The sequence below is a fragment of the Azolla caroliniana genome, unplaced genomic scaffold, assembly GCF_043228905.1.
Source record: "Azolla caroliniana isolate FFs.n. ecotype wild unplaced genomic scaffold, voAzoCaro1.0.p SCAF_1, whole genome shotgun sequence".
Lineage (NCBI taxonomy): Eukaryota > Viridiplantae > Streptophyta > Polypodiopsida > Salviniales > Salviniaceae > Azolla > Azolla caroliniana.
In genome coordinates, this window is record NW_028230436.1 from 33177632 (window position 1) to 33196649 (window position 19018).

The 19018-nt window shown below is 38.3% G+C and overlaps 3 protein-coding genes across 3 annotated transcripts; 1 reads left to right on the plus strand and 2 right to left on the minus strand.

The window, feature by feature from the left end:
• Window positions 1-3298: 3298 nt before the first annotated feature.
• Window positions 3299-6340, minus strand: LOC147869901 (pentatricopeptide repeat-containing protein At5g39350-like). The gene has a single exon (XM_087334540.1). It carries the CDS (start codon window positions 6229-6231, stop codon window positions 3883-3885), a length of 2349 nt encoding a protein of 782 aa, XP_087190666.1. The 5' UTR covers window positions 6232-6340; the 3' UTR covers window positions 3299-3882.
• A 634-nt stretch (window positions 6341-6974) lies between these two features.
• LOC147869902 (uncharacterized) lies at window positions 6975-10092 on the minus strand. Its single transcript, XM_087334542.1, has 9 exons — window positions 9915-10092; window positions 9492-9602; window positions 9212-9324; window positions 8809-8881; window positions 8591-8720; window positions 8457-8497; window positions 7987-8076; window positions 7788-7865; window positions 6975-7504 (listed from the first exon to the last, which is right to left on the minus strand). The coding sequence occupies exons 1-9, from the start codon at window positions 10006-10008 to the stop codon at window positions 7203-7205; spliced, it is 1032 nt and encodes a 343-aa protein (XP_087190668.1). The 5' UTR covers window positions 10009-10092; the 3' UTR covers window positions 6975-7202.
• A 3037-nt stretch (window positions 10093-13129) lies between these two features.
• On the plus strand, window positions 13130-17369 carry LOC147869903 (putative pentatricopeptide repeat-containing protein At3g49142). The gene is made up of 2 exons (XM_087334543.1): window positions 13130-16578; window positions 16657-17369. Exon 1 carries the CDS (start codon window positions 13164-13166, stop codon window positions 16047-16049), a length of 2886 nt encoding a protein of 961 aa, XP_087190669.1. The 5' UTR covers window positions 13130-13163; the 3' UTR covers window positions 16050-16578; window positions 16657-17369.
• Window positions 17370-19018: the final 1649 nt, after the last annotated feature.

Sequence of the window (19018 nt, forward strand, 5' to 3'; positions counted from 1 at the left end):
TTTTGAATTGTTTTAGTGTGTTTTTTCAAGTATTTACATCAACCACCGATTTTCTTTTCTCATGGATGTGTCACCGCAAATACATGGTCAAAGCCACAACCTTTACCATAACAAAGTCATGTTTACATACTTTGAATTACAACATTTGCGTACCATGCGTAGCCTTGTGAAGCAAATATTTGCGGGGATATCTAAATGTCATATCTGATGTATACAAGCAATGCATTCATGGTCTCATTTACCTCATCGTTTTCTGTTTGAACTTTATTTGTGGAGTTGCAAACCAATGCATATTCGTTTGCCTACCTATTCTCCTCGTGCACAATATACTCAACATGGCAATGTCAATATTGAATGTGGTTCTATTGCTTGCTTCTCTCTCTTACATGGCTCCGGTGATTGATTGCCTCCTCCGGTACTCATGGTTGTTGGTGGATAACATTGTTGTGGGCTCGATCAAACAGGGAACATTCTTGAAGGCCATGCTTGTCTCTCGAATTTAATTTGGTGGTGCCAAGCACCCTCGGGTTGTTGGTGATCACTCATTCACGTGGGCTCCATTGATCCATCAAAGCGATCTACCCATCCACTATACCATACATACATACATACATTGATATATACCTACACACACATACATACATGTAGTATATATGTATACGTACATGTACGTATATATGATATACATATACGTACACACATACACACATACACACATACATACTTACATTGATATATACCTACACACACATACATACATATAGTATATATGTATGTATACGTACATGTACGTATATATGATATACATATACGTACACACATACATACATACAGATTCATTCAATGCTGTATTTCGAGTGTTCAACTCTGTACCTCTCTCTCTTCGCCTCTATCTATTTGTATGGTACTGTATATGTATATATAATCTCTCTCTCTCTCTCTCTCTCTCTCTCTCTCTCTCTGTCCGGAAGGCCTCTCTGAGCTCTCTAATCACTCTGTTTCTGTGTTTCCATAGCTGTGATCCTGCTATCCCAGCTCCTCCCTAACCCTAATACTCTTCTCATTCTCTCCCATGATGGACACGAAACCATTTGGTAGCTGCAAACCTCCCCCCCAGAAGCCCCCCCTCTCCTGCTCGACCCTAACCCTAACATTAAGCCTCGTCGCCATAGCCACCGTCACCATTCTCGCAGCTCTCTACTTCTCTGTCTTCAAGCCCACCCATCCGTCCATCCAAATCTCGTCCATCCATGTCCTCTCCCTCTCCCCTGCAGGTTTCCCCTCCGCCATAACCTCCGTAAACCTGACCCTAATCGCGACCCTCTCCTTACATAACCCGAACCGAGCAGGTTTCCGAGTCCAGCACGGGAGCGTGGCGTCATTGTACTACTACGACGAGCGGGTAGGGTCCAGTTGGATGGCGGAGAGGACAGTGGAGGGGAGGTCTACCATGGCGATGGATCTTGAGCTGACGGTGGATGGTCCAACGCCACTGCAGGGATTGAGGCTGTATAGAGATGTGGCACAAGGGGTGCTACAGAATGCGGTGTCTGTGTGGGTGAGGGGGGAGGTGGGGTCGCCACTCCGGATTTTCTCGCTGCAGTCGTGTGTGCTGGCTCTGTGTAGCGTCAACGTATCGCTGAACTCGCGAGGGATCGAAGCGTACTCATGCCAGGGGAGCTTCCCTGTGCAGGAGGAGGGCTAGAGAGTGGATGGCTAGAGAGTGGATGTGGGGTCTCATTGAAAGATTTGCCCCTCCATCCTATCTAAGATCGGTGCCAGGATTCTATTCAAAGAGGGAACTCAAGCTCTTTCCTGTTCCTCGCATTATCTAACCACATTTTGGATTGGACCTCTGTCTTCCCGAATCATCCATCTCTCTCTCTCTCTCTCTCTCTCTCTCTGATTGCCTTAATTTTGGGGCCATTTTAGCCATTGTTAGAGAAAGATTTAGATGCATTCAGTACCAGCAAAGAACGCCAGGAATCATCTCCCTCTCTCTCTCTCTCTCTCTCTCTCTCTCTCTCTCTCTCTCTCTCTCTCTCTGTCTTTTTGCCTTATTCTGGGGGCCATTTAAGCCTTTATTTTGTTAGAGAAAGGTTCGGATATCTTCACGACCACCAAATTGAATGCCAATTGCTTCATTTTTGAAAAGCTATTGGAATTGCGTGTCTGGATGTGTTGCTTTGTACAACCTAGAAAGCATAATCTATCATGACAAAACCAATGAACTGGTGTACTACTTCATTGGACAATAGAGAAAGTTGTACATTCTCTTTACCAAGGATGTAAAAAAAATCAACTCGATTTCTAATAAGTGCCCTTCAGTTAATGGGGTAAGCCGAAGAGAAGGGTTTATTGCCTCTTTAACATTGTAAGCTGGTTATCAGTGAGAATATCTGCTCCTATATATTTTGCTCAAGTCCTTCATGGTTTTTTACATCTTGTGGGAGGTTTTATATTCTCCTCTAAATGTGGCTTTACTAATTCACTTTATGGAACCCAACAAGTAAGGAGAAAACAATAGTGTAAAGGCAATCCAATCCTAATATAAAAAAATGGGAATCTTAGAAAGTACCAAATGCGATGGACACCACAAGCTTGTGTGTGTATTGCTAAAGTAAAAATGATTGAATCTTACAAAAGCATCATGGGTTGTCTATGGCACATGGGCTTTCACGGATTTGTACATAGTCTGAAAGATGGAATCCATGGACTTGAAAGCAACATATGCTTTTGATACGCTTATTCAACTATTACCAAAATTCAAATCTCTCTCTCTCTCGCTATATATATATATATATATATATATATATATGAGAGAGAGAGAGAGAGAGAGAGAGAGAGAGAGCATTGATAGTGCACATGCTTCTTGAGTGGCAGACAGTATCATCGTGATATTGTAGATATCTTCCATGCTAAGATGTGGTGGGTTGCTTCATCATAATGAAAGGCACACATCTCTTTGCTATGTGACATATTCTTGTCTCGTGTTTGTTTCATGTTGGATAGCGAATCTTGTAGTGGTCTGTGACCTTGTAACTACTAGTATGTCCCATATTGTATCATAGGAAAAAAATGTATAACTATTTGTGTATCCTGATGTATTATATATAATACAATACATTTTAGATAGAAAATAGAACAGACACCTTAATCACAGTAGGTGAATTGCTCCAAAAGTGGACAAATCTAAAGGCAGTTAATTTATTTGCTATCATAAAAAATTATGAGATAGATCATTGAAGTCAAACTCGGCCTTATTTTCTACAACATTACAGTGACTAAATTTATTTTGAAAACGTTAATGCATTAATTGGATTTTAATTCCCCACAATCATGGTGTTCAAGAATCAATGCATTGAAAACCTTGCAATAACAAGCAGCAATTCCTCGTTGTGCATGAAACGAATGAAATTTCGAGTGAAAAAGATACAAACAGACTTTCAATTCATATTTGACAGATTTGGGCAACTCTTTCCAATCCAGCAAGGTAATATCTTCTGTTCAAAGAAATATTTGTTGGTCCATAAGCACATCAACCTTATCCTCAGTATTTTTAGGATTGGAAAATAATGATCTTCATATTTTTCGTTCCTAAACAAAATCAAGCCATTTTGTAGTTTGCATGATAATATAGAGATGGATCTCTCATATGAACCATAGATTCTAACCAGTTTATCCTTTATACTTTCCATTGTGCGCTTTTAAAAATCTTACCCTTGTAGTAGCAAAGAAATGAAAACGTTTCCATATACAAACTTCCCTTGCAAACACCATTATGTCTCCTCAATATACTCATGCAACTCATTGTTCACACCTCAATACATCTTGCCAAGCACTTTCCATCATTCGTACATCAAGAATACTAACTTGTTGTTGCTACTCATACACACATTCATCGCTGTATATTTGTGACATCAGATGTGCTGACATGTCCTTAGGATTCACTTCTTGCAAAAGCTTCTTATAGCATTCATTTCCCATCTCAACATTGCCATAGATTTTACAGCCTGTGAGGAGCGAGGTCCACATGATAATATCAGGTTTAGTAGGAATAGATGCCAATAATGCAAGACCATCATGTAGATATCCAGCACGGCTGAGAAGATCGATTATGCAACTATAGTGCTCTTTATCCAGCACAATTTCATATGTTTCGGTCATAAGTTTCAACACCTTGTACCCTTCCTCCAGTAGACCAGTAGAACAACAAGCCGTGAGCATACTAGTAAAGATAATGTTACTTGGTTTCAGGCCCCATTTTTTCATGTCAATTAGGTACCAAAATGCCAAATCCAAGTCACCATGCTGAGTACAACTCGCTATTACCACACCCCATAATACAACATCTCGATATGCTGCACTATCGAATACTTTGCATGCTTCATTTAAGCTCCCACATTTAGAATACATGTCCAAAAGAGAGCTAGTAACTATAAGGTCTGACTCATACTTATCCTCAAGAATCAACTCATGTACCTTCTGACCCTCTTTGAGAGCTCCTAAATTGGCACATGATGTCAAAATGCAAGATAACGTAGCTTTATCTGGCTTCATCCCATCCTTCAACATGTTGCTGAACAGGTCTAGTGCGGTCACATCAAACCCTTGTTGCGCATATCCAGCTATCATTCCACCCCACGACATTACAGTTCGATCATGTAGAGAATCGAATACATTGCGTGCCTCATCTAAGTTTCCCATTTTTGCATACATGTTGACTAGAGCACTTGCAACAATAAGCTCTAGTTTATGTCCATTTCTAACCATCCGATCATGTATTAACCATCCAATGCAGGAGTCTCCATTCCCACAAGCCTTCAACAAGGTTGTGTAAGTTTCTATTCGTGGCTGAAGGCATTCTTGTGAAAGCCCCTCAAAAATCTCAATAGCCTTCTGGTTGTTACCATGCTGGATATATTGAGTGATCATAGCCTCCCAAAGTACGTGATCATACACCAAAGAATCATCAAAAAGTCTTGATGCCTCATCTAATCTTCCACATTTTGAGTACATTTCAATGAGGCCAGTTCGGACTAGCAGGTCAGATTCCATATCAGTTCCTCGAATCTCATTGTGTATTAACATACCTTGCTCTAGGTCATTAACAATGGTGCATGCTTTTGAAACAGCATAAAGTGTGGCAGCACTGGGTCTCATACCCTTTCTTTCTTTTTTCATTTCCTTATAAGCATTCAGAGCTTCTTGTCCAAACCCATTTTCCGTATATCCCGTAATCATGGTACACCATGTAACATCATCCGGATCTGGTAATTCTTCAAAAACCAAACGGGCATCTTCTAGACTCCCACATTTTGAATACATATCGACAAGAGTGTTTATAATGCGCACTTCCGATTCATACTTACTTTTGACAATAAGATCATGTATTCTCCGTCCCTGGACAACATTCCTAATGCTACTACATGCTTTTAAAACCACTAAAAGAAGTGATTCGTCAGGCTCTAACGCCTCCTCATGCCATATCATCATCTCAAAAAGATTGAGAGCATAGATATTAAGACCTTTGTGAACATAACTAGAAACGATAATTGTCCAAGACGTAACATTTTTCTTAGACAGCCCATCAAATACATCAAATGCATCCTCGATACTCTTACATTTGGCATACATATCAATCAAAGTATTCATAAGCATCACTTCCTCTTCACATAAATCGTTGCATACCACTTTACATGCCTCTTCAATGATATATACATGTATATATCTACCAATTCTTAGATCTCCAACAATTCCACACGCCTTAAGAGCATATACTATAGTGATACGATCTGGTTCTGAAACCCTAATTTCCTGCATTTTCTCATACAAAGAAAGAGCTTTTCCGCACTCTCCAAGTGCAACATGGCCTGAAATGATGGCATTCCAAGTGGTGGTTTTAGGATTTCTGGTTTGATCAAATACAGACTTACCTTCAGATAAGCTTCCACAAGCTATGAATAGATGGATCAAGTGATCACTGAAGCAAGTTATGGTATCTAGACCCCTATAGAGCATCAGAGAATGAACTCTTCTTCCGGAAATAATGTCTTTCTGCTTGATACATTCTTGAAGAAGAGAGTACAGTATATCTCTGGAAAGAGGTATCTTCTTCTGTTCCAGCAGTCGAATGGTCTTGAAAGCTTTTTGTAGTTGATGGCTTTTGTGGAGATTTAGGCTTTCCAAATAGCCAGAAGTGTGCCACAAATTGCTTCTTTTCTTGGACATGCAAACTCTGTTAGGGTTTGTAGCGTTTGTAAAACCCCTTCCTGATTTTGTGGAATTTTTAGGGTTTGTAAACTTGCTAGGGTTTCTCGGCTTTGTTTTTCAAATACGATTTCTAACGTTTGTTGGTTATATGAGTATTGTGAACTGTCTTGTTAATAAAATAAGTTCATGTTAATAGTCTTTAGAGGTTGCAACCAATTAGCCACCTATTATTTAATAAGATTTTTCAAACAGACTAGAATTGCTTTGTGAACTGTAACCTAGCATATATTGCCTTGTTGATGACATAACCTTGATCAAGAAAGTTAGGAGTTTATTTACAACTTATTTAGCATTTGTATTAGTCACTATTGCTCTTACATATCTGTTTTCTTTCTTAGCAATGATGGCTCCTTACAGCTACACTGGCCAAGTTATCAATCCACATTTCCAGTAGCGTGAGTTAGGTCTTTGCAATTGGAAACAAAGTTGAAGGACACATCAAGATTTTTCAGCAAGTTGTGAGTGTGGCCCTGCCTGGTTGGGGATATTGCCATCCTCACATGAACGTTTTATGTACTCTCTCATATTGCATATTACATAACTCGAAAACGTTTTATGTACTCTCATGCTTTTCATCACATGAAGTTATTATTATCTAGCGTCCTCTCACTTCTCTGCTGGCTCTACCCACATACAGCCCAGCCCTTACACATCTTCGTTAACCAAACAAAACTCGACATTTGAAGCAAACAAGCCACAAGGGTAATAACAATAATAATATTCAGGGAAAGTGATATGATCTCCTTCGGAGAACACACTCAATTCAATGGTACCAAGACAAACTTGGACAAAGAAAAAGAAAGGAAGCATCTCTCTGTTGGCAGTATTGTTTATATATCCAATGAGCCCATATACAACTAGCGTTGTATATCATATAAATTAATTGATGAAGTGTGTCCATCTGTAACAAATTGTCACACACAATGAACCTAACAACTTCGTGTTCTCAATATTGTTATGGTACCCTTGCCTTCTGTGTGAATCCTCGTAAGGCCAACCACTGACTTGCCTGATGCAGGGGGCATCATAGCAGCCTTTGATAGCTTTGTGCTGGAATCACTTGTTGAGGTCAACATTTGTACCCTTTGATTTATATCTTGCAATGTCACATCTCCTTGAATCCGGCTTGGTTTCACCATTTCAAATGGGTAAGCTAGTACAGGATTTGAGCTCTCTTTTACATGCAATGGCTTTTGCTTGGCCTCTGAAGTTAAATTCATTTGTTGCCTCCCTGCAAATATAGATAAAACAATAAATAACTGAACGTTTTTATTTTATTGGATCAACTTCATTGTTTCTAAGGTGATGCTGGCCTTAGAGTTAGCTAAGAGGTTGGAACACGCTTCATAGCCTAGAGGTCATTCTTCAAAGAAGAAGCATGTTGCAAAAGAAAATTATTATGCATAAGTAACCAGTTATCAATTCAGAAAACAAAATCTACAAATTGTCAACCCTGATTTCTAAATCCTAAACAAACAATGGTGCATTTGTACAAACATGGGGATCACACATACCAGAAATCTCGAAGGGTTTGTTAATTGACATAGCAGATTGTAACGAGGGGCTTGCTCTTGGATGCTTGCTCTTGGATGCTGCAAACTCACCATAAAGACGGTGAATCAAATTGCCATTCCAAACCGTTAAAGTTTAAACCACATATATACCCGACGGAATAAACCATATCGCCTATACGCTAAAACATAGGGGGCATACCCGACACCTCTAAGGGCTGCCCACACCTTTTCCTCGATTGTGCCAAAGGGCGAGCCGGAACCTTGGGTATCTGGTGCTTGCTATTGGATGCTGCAAAGCAGTTAAAAGACAAACGTCAGCAAGTTCAATGAATCTCTTTATTTTTGCAACACATAGTTTGCATCATTTGTGAGGTCAAAGCTGACAGTGGAATATTAAATCCAATGCATCACCATGCATATTACATTAAGGTTTGATCTATGATATTAATTGATTTCAACACTCAAATACACACATTTGGGTAACTCCAAAAAGTAGTTCATTGCCAATGATCATACGCTATACTTCAGATGAAGCATATAAATACTCAAGTATCCAATCTGGAGTACCGCATTATAAATGATAATATGCTACTTGAGTTAAAGCATATAAATATGATGTTTAATAGCATAGATGGTACAAACATGTGACGATTATTTGAGGGTTCATACCTGCAGTTCTAGCCACAAAAGGTTGAGGTGCTGCAGCATTGCTGGAAAAGCACACCATGATAATGAGGTTCTTCAAAATTTTCGTCAATGTAATTTATCCGGAATGTGAATCACACTCAAATATCTCAACTTACAAAGCAAGATGATTATTAGTCCATGGGTGAGGGACATCTTGAATCTCATTCGTGTGACTACCACTTAAATATCTAACCATCCAGCTTTCTGTGGATAGCTCAGCAGCATCATTTGCAGAGTTAACGGACTCTATTGTTCAAATACTTAAGAGTTAGAACACTTTTAATGGCCAGTTCAAAGATATAATGGCGGTTTTTTTATAAATCACCCTATTTACCATTAGTCATCTGCCAGTTAAATGAAGACTGATCCTGAGCTTGTGAATCTTCCTGTGCTTGAGAGAAAGATGACTGAAACCATAGCCAAATGAACCACAAAATCATAAGTAGAATCAGTTATCCCGACCCCTTGTTAAGGTTAATAAGTTCTACATTCATTATTTATACCATTTTAAGTAAACTAAGTTCATTCTAAAGCTAACAAGTTCCACATACAATACATAGACAAATGAACCATAAAGCCGTACCTAAGCTAAAAATCAGTTTAACAGTTGCTATGTTTTTTTACATGCATTATACGTCTAACTTTGAACCACAAAAACATATGTAATATCGAGAATAAGACATTAACGATAACGAGCTCCACATACACAAATTATATCTACACAAACTAAGGAGTACCTCTATTGAACCTGAACTAGAGGACTCATCTCCATTACTCTGCAGAACTCTGCGTCGTTTGAGAGGACGAGGAGGAAGTTCATCGTTCCACGACCTACTGGATTGAGGAGACTCTGTGCAACATATATTTTATAAAAAAGAATATCCAGTTTATAAAAATCGTATTTTCTTTCACAAAATATGCATATCTATTAAAAACAGTTACGACCCATGAAACCCTTAATTACGATCTAGGGCCTAGGATTAATGGTCGTAAATCTGATCCATGCATTGAAGATACCTGACTTTTCAAGGCCTGAAGTGAGATCGGTGAGGGACGAGGAAGAAGAGAACAAGCTTCTTGCGACAACATCATCTCCAGCCAGATCATCCCACAGAGAGTGAGAAATTACTGCAGAAACCATCACATATGGTTAAACATGTGTCTCCAATATATACATATACATACATATATATGAACAAGACTCTATTCTTCGTGATTACTGTTACCACTTATCCCAATGCATCTTTTCCAACATGAAGACAGAATGGAAGGAAAAAAGAGCAGAAAGCACCATCCATATACATATGCATAAGTCATCGTACATTATGGATGAGTATGTGAATATCACGCACATATATATACATGCACTCATACATTCATGGATACAGAGATGCTAAAATACAAGCATACATTCAGATAGACATGGACCTACATACATACCCATGTGAGCATCAGCTTCGCCAAGGTTGAAGTCATCGGTATCCAGCCATGCCCAAGCTGACTCCGTGAGAAGGAGGCTCCTCTGTTCTTCCATTTGCCCTCTCTTCACTGTGCCCCTGTCGCCAAGAGAGAAACAGAGGCAGAGATAGACACACACACAGAAATCTCAAGAGGGATTCAGGGAAACAAAGAGTAGTATTAATTAATTAATTCACGATGAGAGAGAGGGGGGGTGTTGTGATGTGACGGATTTTATTTATTTATTTATTTATTTATTTATTTATTTATTTATTTATTTATTTATTTATTTATTTATTTATTTATTTATTTATTTATTTGTTTGTTTGTTTGTTTGTTTGTTTATTTATTTATTTATTTATTTTTGGTTTTAGTTTTTCGTTACCTAACGTGAAAATCGGTACTTCCAGTCTACTTGAGTATATTAATGTATATATGCATATATATATATATATATATATATATATATATATATATAAACTCGATCTAACGAAAACTGTATGTATGTTGCTTATTTTAATTTTAAATAGATAGAATGTATGTATTTTGTTTGTGTTTTTTTATCTTTTTAGTTTTAGTTATTAGGAGTTCTCTAGAATTAGGGTAAGAATGAAAAGGTGTGGGGTGTGGGTACCACCAAAGTTAGCGGTAACCAACTCTAGCTTAGCACCCCCCCCCTCCCCCCAAATCTTTGCCTAACTAAGAAAAGGCCAATCCATCCTCCAAACTTCCCAATCATCAATCATCACATTTGGAGAGGCTCTTGCAACCCCCCACCACCAATTAACTATATGTGAAGAGAGGGGTACATACAATATCCTCCTTAACATGATACCATCCATGTCCATCGTGAGACAGTTGCAATCTATGGGACAGGATGGGGCCTAGCCCATCACGTGACCCAATTTTCAAACATGAGTCTTCTCCGAGATCTTGAGGTTTCTCCCTCTAGAATGATCTTAAACCTTCCCCGAGTAATTCGTGTATAAACTATGTCCTTCCTTTTTTATGTATTCTTCCCTACGTATGTTGTACTTTGACGTATTGAACTTGGTGGCCGTTGTTTTGAGCCGCCTACATCGATACCCCATAATGATTTATTATAACATAGTTACTACATATTAAAGTTAAAGAGAAATATTGATATCACCACCTCGTGTTAAAATATTACTTTTGATTTTTTTGCCATTGGTGGCAACACTAACGTAAACTATACACATAGACCCACGTGCTTTAAATCATGCATACTTTCATATTTTACACAACTATTTGTGATCAAAGTCAACCATTGTTTTGTTGAGAGGGATGCACTAGCCACAAACTAGCAACTAGACTTGTGTTAAATAATATAAACATTTTGAACACTTATTCACAGTTATGTTAAAATAGTGTAAGATTAGTAATAACCATAGTTATAACACACTTTGATGCGTGCTTATTTTAATCAACGACACAAGTTAATTTGTTAGAAAATACAAAGGTTGGTACCAGGGTAATCTTGATATTTTTTCATAAATGTGGGTGATTTGCAATTATAAAATAAAATTATAATTTGTCAAAATATGAATATCCAACTATCATGTGCGCCACGTGTTGCTTTTTGTAATTAACAGTAACCACGAGACTTTATTATTATGCCAATAATTTCTAAACTAATCACAACGCTAAGCAACTCTAGTTATAATGTTAAGTATTATATGCATCATTGATAAAAATGTCAATCAGGATGATAATTGGCATGTCCCTTTTGATAAATGATTGATTTCTCTGGAACATGAATTAGCAAAACATTAAATCATACATTTCAAGCATTTGGGGTATATCCATTATTTGGATAAATCTTATGGCTTGATAAGTTCAAGAATACACTGAACAAAGCCATAGGAACAATATTGAAGGGTAATATTTAAAGGTTGAGGGCTAATGTGGAAAAAAGAAGTTCGAAAAAACTAGATACTCTGAGATGTTATGTTGACTATGGTCTTCGGTACTTTTGTCTACAACATGAGTTTTTAGAAACCATGACAAGGGGCAAAGGAAGATGTGTTTCAGACGCTTCTAACTACAAATGTGGCCATTTGGAATGCAATCATGATAAAATGGACTTGATTTTACATGCTGGAGATTGTTTTTTCCTTTACATGTGGTCTCCTAGCTTGCCGTAGCAAAGGCTCGTGGAAGTGTAGAAGCTATTGACAAGGGAAAAGCGGATATGGCTCTTGTGGATAATGATATAATGGTATTGGGCAATGCTTCGATGGACATGTATGACAAATGTGGTGGGTTTGGAACAGCCAAGGAAGTGCTGGAAAAGTTTGTTTTTCAAGATGTGAATAGCTTGGAATGCACTCATTATAACATATGTCTAGCATGCATGGACAAGGCCTCAAAGCACTCAATTCATTTGAACAAATGCAAAGCGTGGGCATTTCTTTGATTTGGATAATGGTATGGCATCATTGTAATTTCTTTGCCTATAAAGATTGGCGAGGGTTTTTTTTCTTACTTATCTTACCTAGAAAGATTGGCTAGAGTCATTTGGCATGGCTTTACAATATTCGAAGTAATATTAGCCTATTTTGTACATGGCCTCTGGCCACTTTCATTTTAATACCAATGGAGGATTTTTTTTAGGGAAAAAAATAAAATATTAAAAGTTAGGCGAAGTTGTGTTGGGATATCAAGATCAATCCAAAACTCCTAAGGTGTGTGTGCTAAAATCCACCATTGTTACAAATGGACAATAGATACTTTGCGTCCAATGGAGTGGATATTCTAGATACCCCACATAGTCCTACGTAAATGTGTAGTATAAACCAAGTCCATATCTAGTGTTGATTTATTCTTGATACGTGGTTTCATTATATAGTTGATTAGTAGGCTTATAATGGTATAGCTAAATATACTCTCTCAAACACACACACACACACACACAAACATCCTACTTGTATTCATTCTACTCCAGAGAACTATTATTTTCGAAGAGTTCTTCAAAACTCGGTCAAGCTGGTCTTCTCGTCGGTAAAGATACCCATCTCTCATGAAAAGCATTTGCTAGAGGGTGTCGATCGACAGAATAATTGGGAAGACTTACAGTGGTGCAATTATGGTTATTTAGTGGTAAACATGGGAGGGGCATTTCCGGAATTATAGAAAAACAGAGTTATTCTTATAAGTTATAAACTTATGTATATATATCCAGTTCCTTCGCCTTCTCTCTTCTTCTTCGGCATGGCTTCGATCGAGAGACAGTTCTCGAGAGAAGATTTCTCCACACGCCCTTCTGTGTTTATCAAAGTTCATCCTTCTACTCCTCCTCCTCACGGCTGCAAGGTGATCTTTGAAACATCGTCACCATCTGTCTCCATTAAGCTTGAAGATAAAGTTAGTAGTGTTTCGAATTTGGTCCAATCGTGTGAAGAGAAAGAGAAGGAATTTCTGAAACCTAGAATGTTTCTAGATCGATTCAGTGTTTTGAACTTGATAAAGGTATGTGCGAAAGAGAAGAATTTATGGAAAATAAGAAGGATTCATGCCGATGTCCTCAATACACAGTTGATCACAAAAGATGTGCATGTTGTCACTTCCTTACTCAGTGCATATGCCAAATGTGGTGCATTGAAAGAAGCTCGAGAACTGTTTGAATGTTTCCCAATGCGAAATGTGGTGACTTGGAATGCTCTCATAGCAGGATATACTCAACAGAAACTTGGTCACGAAGCCTTGAAATGCTTCAAACAGATGCAAGAGGAAGGAATCTCACCCAATACGATCACATTGATATGTGCTATGAAAGCTTGTAGTGTTATTGGATCGATCAAGGTTGGTCGAGAGATTGAAGATCAAATCAGAAAGCAAGGTTTGTTGCAAACAGATATTGCTGTAGGCACTACTTTAGTAGACATGTATGCCAAATGTGGTTCTCTTGAGAAAGCACAAGAGGTGTTTCATGAGCTTCCAATGCAGAATGTCATATCTTGGACTGCTCTCATATCTGGATATACCTTGTATGGCCATGGCAATGAAGCATTGAGGTGCTTTAGGCAAATGAAGGATGAGGGTGTTTCCCCCAATCCGGTAACTTATATTTGTGTTTTGAAAGCTTGTGGCATTGTAGGATCTCTTGAGATTGGGGAAGACATATATGCACAGGTCAAGAAGCAAGGGTTGTTACGAAAAGATGTTACACTTGGTACTGCATTGGTTGATATGTATGCTAAGTGTGGAATGCTTGAGAAAGCTCTAGAAGTATTCCAACAGCTTCGAGGTCGCAATGTTGCAACTTGGACTGCATTAATAGCTGGATATGTCCAGCATGGTCGCAGCCAAGATGCCCTGAAATGGTTTAGGCAGATGAAAGAGGAGGGTCTTTCCCCTGATTCAGTAACTTACATTTGTATTCTTAAAGCTTGTAGCAGTGTATCACTTGAGATCGGAGAAGACATAGATGCAGAAGTTAGAAAACAGGGGTTGTTACAGAAAGACATTGTTTTGGGTAATACACTGGTGGACATGTATGCCAAATGTGGTGCAATTGAAAAAGCTCGAGAAGTATTTGAACAACTTTCAAGTAAAGATGTTGTTTCTTGGAATGTACTGATATCTGGATATACTCAACATGGGCTTGGTAAAGAAGCACTGGGATGCTTCAAGAAAATGAAAGAAGAGAGAGTCTCCCCAAGTGTGGTAACATATATTTGCCTTTTGAAAGCTTGTAGCATTGTGGGATCTCTCAACATTGGAGAAGACATACATGCAGAAGTCAAGGAGCAAGGGTTACTGCAAAGAGATATCGTACTTGGAACCACTTTGGTAGATATGTATGCAAAATGTGGGGCACTCGATGCTGCACGACAAGTATTTGAACAACTTCCAATGCAGAATGTTGCATCCTGGACCGCACTCATAACTGGATATGCTCAACATGGGCTTGGTCATGAAGCTTTGAAATGCTTCAAACAGATGCAAATGGAGGGATTTCGCCCAGATGCAGTCACTTACATCTGCATTTTAAAAGCTTGTGGCATCATAGGTTCTCTTGAAATTGGAGAAGACATTGATGCTGAGGTGAGAAAACAAGGTTTACTGAACAAAGATATTTTGATTGGGAACTCATTAGTAGACATGTATGTCAAGTGTGGTGTGATTGAAAAAGCGGAAGAAATATTTGAACAGCTTCCGGTGCGGGATGTTGTATCATGGACTGCATTGATGGCAGGACATGCCCAATTAGGCAAAGCCAATGTGGTTTTGGACCTTTTCACAAAAATGAAGAAACAAGGAATTGCACCAAATCTGGTTAGTTTCCTTGTTTTGCTATCTGCATGCAGCCATGCAGGTCTGTTGGAAGAGGGAGAAATGTTGTTTAATGACATGTGTGATATTTACAGTCTCACTCCCATGCTGGAACACTATGCCTGTATGATTGATCTATTTGGGCGTGCGGGGCGCTTTGAGAAGGCTGAAGCTTTGCTTGACAAAGTTGCACCATCTGGCCGTCTTCCACTATTCTTGGCTATTTTGGGTGCTTGCCTCAAATGGGTAAATGTAAAGCTTGGGCGATGGGCCTTTGAGCAATCATTACAGCTGGATGAGAAATGTACTTCAGCATATGTTTCCATGGAGAAAATATATGCAAAGGCTGGCATGCCAATAGAGGCAAATGAAATTGAATCTTGGAGGGTTAAAAACAAAGCATCAAATATCGCAGGATGTTGTTGGTGGACAGATTCTGATAGGAATGTGCATTCATTTGTCACGGATGATAGGAGTCCTCCTCAAGTTACAGATATCTTTCTGAAACTAGATATAATTCAGCAGAATCTATCAGAGAAGGGCTACTCTCCAGGTTTGCATTGGGTGTCACAAGCCATTTCAGATGACAAGAAGGAAAATGTATTATGTGGCCAAAGTGAGAAGCTGGCAATTGCATATGCCCTGGCTAATACATCAAATGGCACGCCAATACGTGTTACGAAGAACATGAAGGTATGTGGAGGCTGCCATTCTGCCATTTCCCTTATGTCAATGATAGAGAATCGCAAGATTCAAGTGAATGATGCAAATCGTATACACATTTTTGAGGATGGTAGATGTATTTGTGAGGACCACTATTGATACAAAGCTTTCAAAGGAATGTTGCCAAGCCCTTTTATATGGTTTTTCATGAACTTTTTAGGCTGGTTGCAGTTACAATTATTGGGAGAAACATTTCAATTGGATGTTGCAACACCTGGTTTTTGGTTCCTTGATCAATTTGCTGAGAATTAGACAGTTAATTAATTTGAACATTGTAAATGTATCTGCCTGATATTCTGCAGATTGACATCAAAGTATTTTGTCAACTATGATGCCACGGGTCATCTCATGAAGAACCCAAGTTCTGGTAAAGGGCACCCAACTACACATATCTTGACAAGAGAACTTTACCATTTGCTTATTTCTAGCTTTGCAGAAATATGACTGTCATGCAGTTTTGAGGGCGCAAAACTATCTTCATCTTCATTATAAGAGCCTGTATTTGCTTGGAAATTCAGTTGCTTTGGAGGCTGATCTGAGATGTTTTTCTAGACAGATGCTTTGGTTTACAATTTGGAGAAGCTAGTTCATATACTCTGGATGTTTCGTAATTACCCCTTATATAAAGGTATAATATGAAAGTATCTCATTATTATTCGATATTTTTCAAAATATTAATAAGTTGTGTACACTTTATTTCTAGCAGATATCCAAAGAGAGGATAATCTACACAAAATCACTTATCAGTAAAGTGTGAATGCTGGAAGGTTGGTTTGATGGTTTCTGCCCGATGCTTGAAAGTTGATTGTCAATAAGAATTACACCATCATATATTGAATGGGAGACATAGATGGAACTTGGTTCATTGCATGGGACAACACTGTTCTTCCTTCCGACAAAAACCTTATGATGATTCAATTGAATGATAGCTGAATCGCCAATAAGTAAGCTTTGAAGAGTTTGGGCCGTTCACTTGCATTGGTAAATTCAAGAAGTGGGCCGTTTTTACTGAATCACTAGATTATCGAAGGAAAGAAAAGAAAACAGAAAAAGGTTAGAAAATGTTTGGAATATGATTACAGATTTGTAATGGGATTATGCACAGATATATCTCTTATCAGTAGCTGGTTATTTGCAATATGCAAACTCTTCAAACTCACTTGTGATGCAACTAGTAATTTGGTAGAGAAGAAAGTCTTGTCCCCGTCAATCGATATATATAGTTGTGGGACTCTCATTCAAAGGCATATTTTGGGTTTCATTTAACCTCTAGTATCTTTTAAATTCGTGTCAGAGGATGAAATCAAGTTTCCAAGTCAGTCACCAGAAACTTCACGTCTCCAGAAAACAGATTTGAAATTCCGTGGTACAAGAAAAGGGATGTGCATATATACATGAATAAACAGACATGTTTGTATATGTATGCATGGATATCTTTATGCAATGTTTAGGTATAGGACACTGTCATGATGAGAAAGCTCAATGTTTAGTCTTAAAGACATCTTATAGAAATAAATATACATGTTAATGACAAAATCGGCCTATGAGACGAATCGTGACTACAACATTTTGAGCTCCAGGTTTCCTAACACTCCATGATCATGATCCTAATGCATGTGATGGAACATTTTTTGAGATGATTAACAGGTATGGAGTGAATATCTAATATTTATGAGAGAAGTGGTGATTGAACTTCGTATCCAAGGTCTGTTGGTGTGGTAGTTTAACAAGTGGTCATGCAAATAAGACATAGGAGGCAATGGTATCCATGATCCAATGGTTGTAAGAGATGTGTTAGTTGATGATGATCCATGTTTTTCAAAACTTTAGAAAGAGCACAACCAAATTGCATGCATGGCAAACGAAACAAGATGTTTATCGTCACTTTGGCCATTGGAGAATCGCGTTGCAATCGTTAAGGACAAAGAGCTACTACCTGGTGTTGAATGTAACCAAACATTTTGGATAGGCTGGTTGAAGTTCACTAAAAGTTGTACATAAATCACGCCCCCTCTCTTGTATCTAATGTTTCTAACGTTGATTTGTATATCAAAGTTATACAGTTCCATTTGTAGTACCTTCATCACCATATAATCAACATTTTCCTAGTGTACTTTATCTTTGTCGATATTGTGTATTCTCTTTCTCACACACGCGCGCACACACACACATCTTCCTTAGTCTATTATGTGCTATCTTCAATCGTAGTTTATCACAGAATGTGTTACCATTTCTGCAGCGCATATGCAAATGTGGTACATTGAAAGAAACTCACAAAGTATTTGAATGTTCCTGAATGTGAAATGGAGTGACTTGGAATGCTCTCATAGCAAGATATACAAAATAAAAACTTGGTGACAAAGGCTTCAAGTACTTAAAAAAAAATGCAAGAGGAAGGAATCTCATTCAATCCACACACGTGTTTCTAATGCAAAACATCATAACTTGGACTACTCATATAGCTAGATATAGCTTATATGACCATGGCAATAAAACTTTGAGCTGCTTAGGCAAATGCAAGATGGGGGAGTTTCTCCCAATCCAGTAACATGAGATACAGTAGGGCCTCTTTGAGGTCGAGGAAGACCTATATGTACAGGTCAAGATGCGAGGGTTCTTGGAAAGCACTGATATTTGGAAATGCCCAAAATGGCCTTGGTAATGGATCATTGGAATGCTTAAAGAAAATGCAAGAAAAGAAAATCTCCTCAAGTTCAGAGACAACATATCTGCAATTTGGAATCTTGTAGCTTTATAGGATGTCTCAATATTGGAGAAGACATGGATGCAAAGTCATCGAGCAAGGGTCACAAATGATGACATTAGCATTTAGAGAGTGTGTTTGAGGCAATGTTTCAAGTGTTATTGATATTATGTGCACGATACCCATCATGTAGAGCTGATGGTCAATAAGTGTGATACAGTCTAAATATTTTGGTCAGAAAAACGTTTATGAAATAGCAAGAGTGGTTAGAACTCCATTTTTTATATCCAAGGAGTTGCATCCATCACACTCAAGCCTGCTGTCCTCATATATCAGAATTGAAAACGTTTCCACAGATTGTACC

Coding starts and splice junctions, on each gene's coding strand:
- LOC147869903 (XM_087334543.1), top strand. CDS start 13,164: ATGGCTTCGATCGAGAGACAGTTCTCGAGAGAAGATTTCTCCACACGC.
- LOC147869902 (XM_087334542.1), bottom strand. CDS start 10,008: ATGGAAGAACAGAGGAGCCTCCTTCTCACGGAGTCAGCTTGGGCATGG. Junction 8,882..9,211: donor CTAGTTCAGGTTCAATAGAG/GTACTCCTTAGT, acceptor CTATGGTTTCAG/TCATCTTTCTCTCAAGCACA. Junction 7,505..7,787: donor CAAACCCTTCGAGATTTCTG/GTATGTGTGATC, acceptor CTATATTTGCAG/GGAGGCAACAAATGAATTTA.
- LOC147869901 (XM_087334540.1), bottom strand. CDS start 6,231: ATGTCCAAGAAAAGAAGCAATTTGTGGCACACTTCTGGCTATTTGGAA.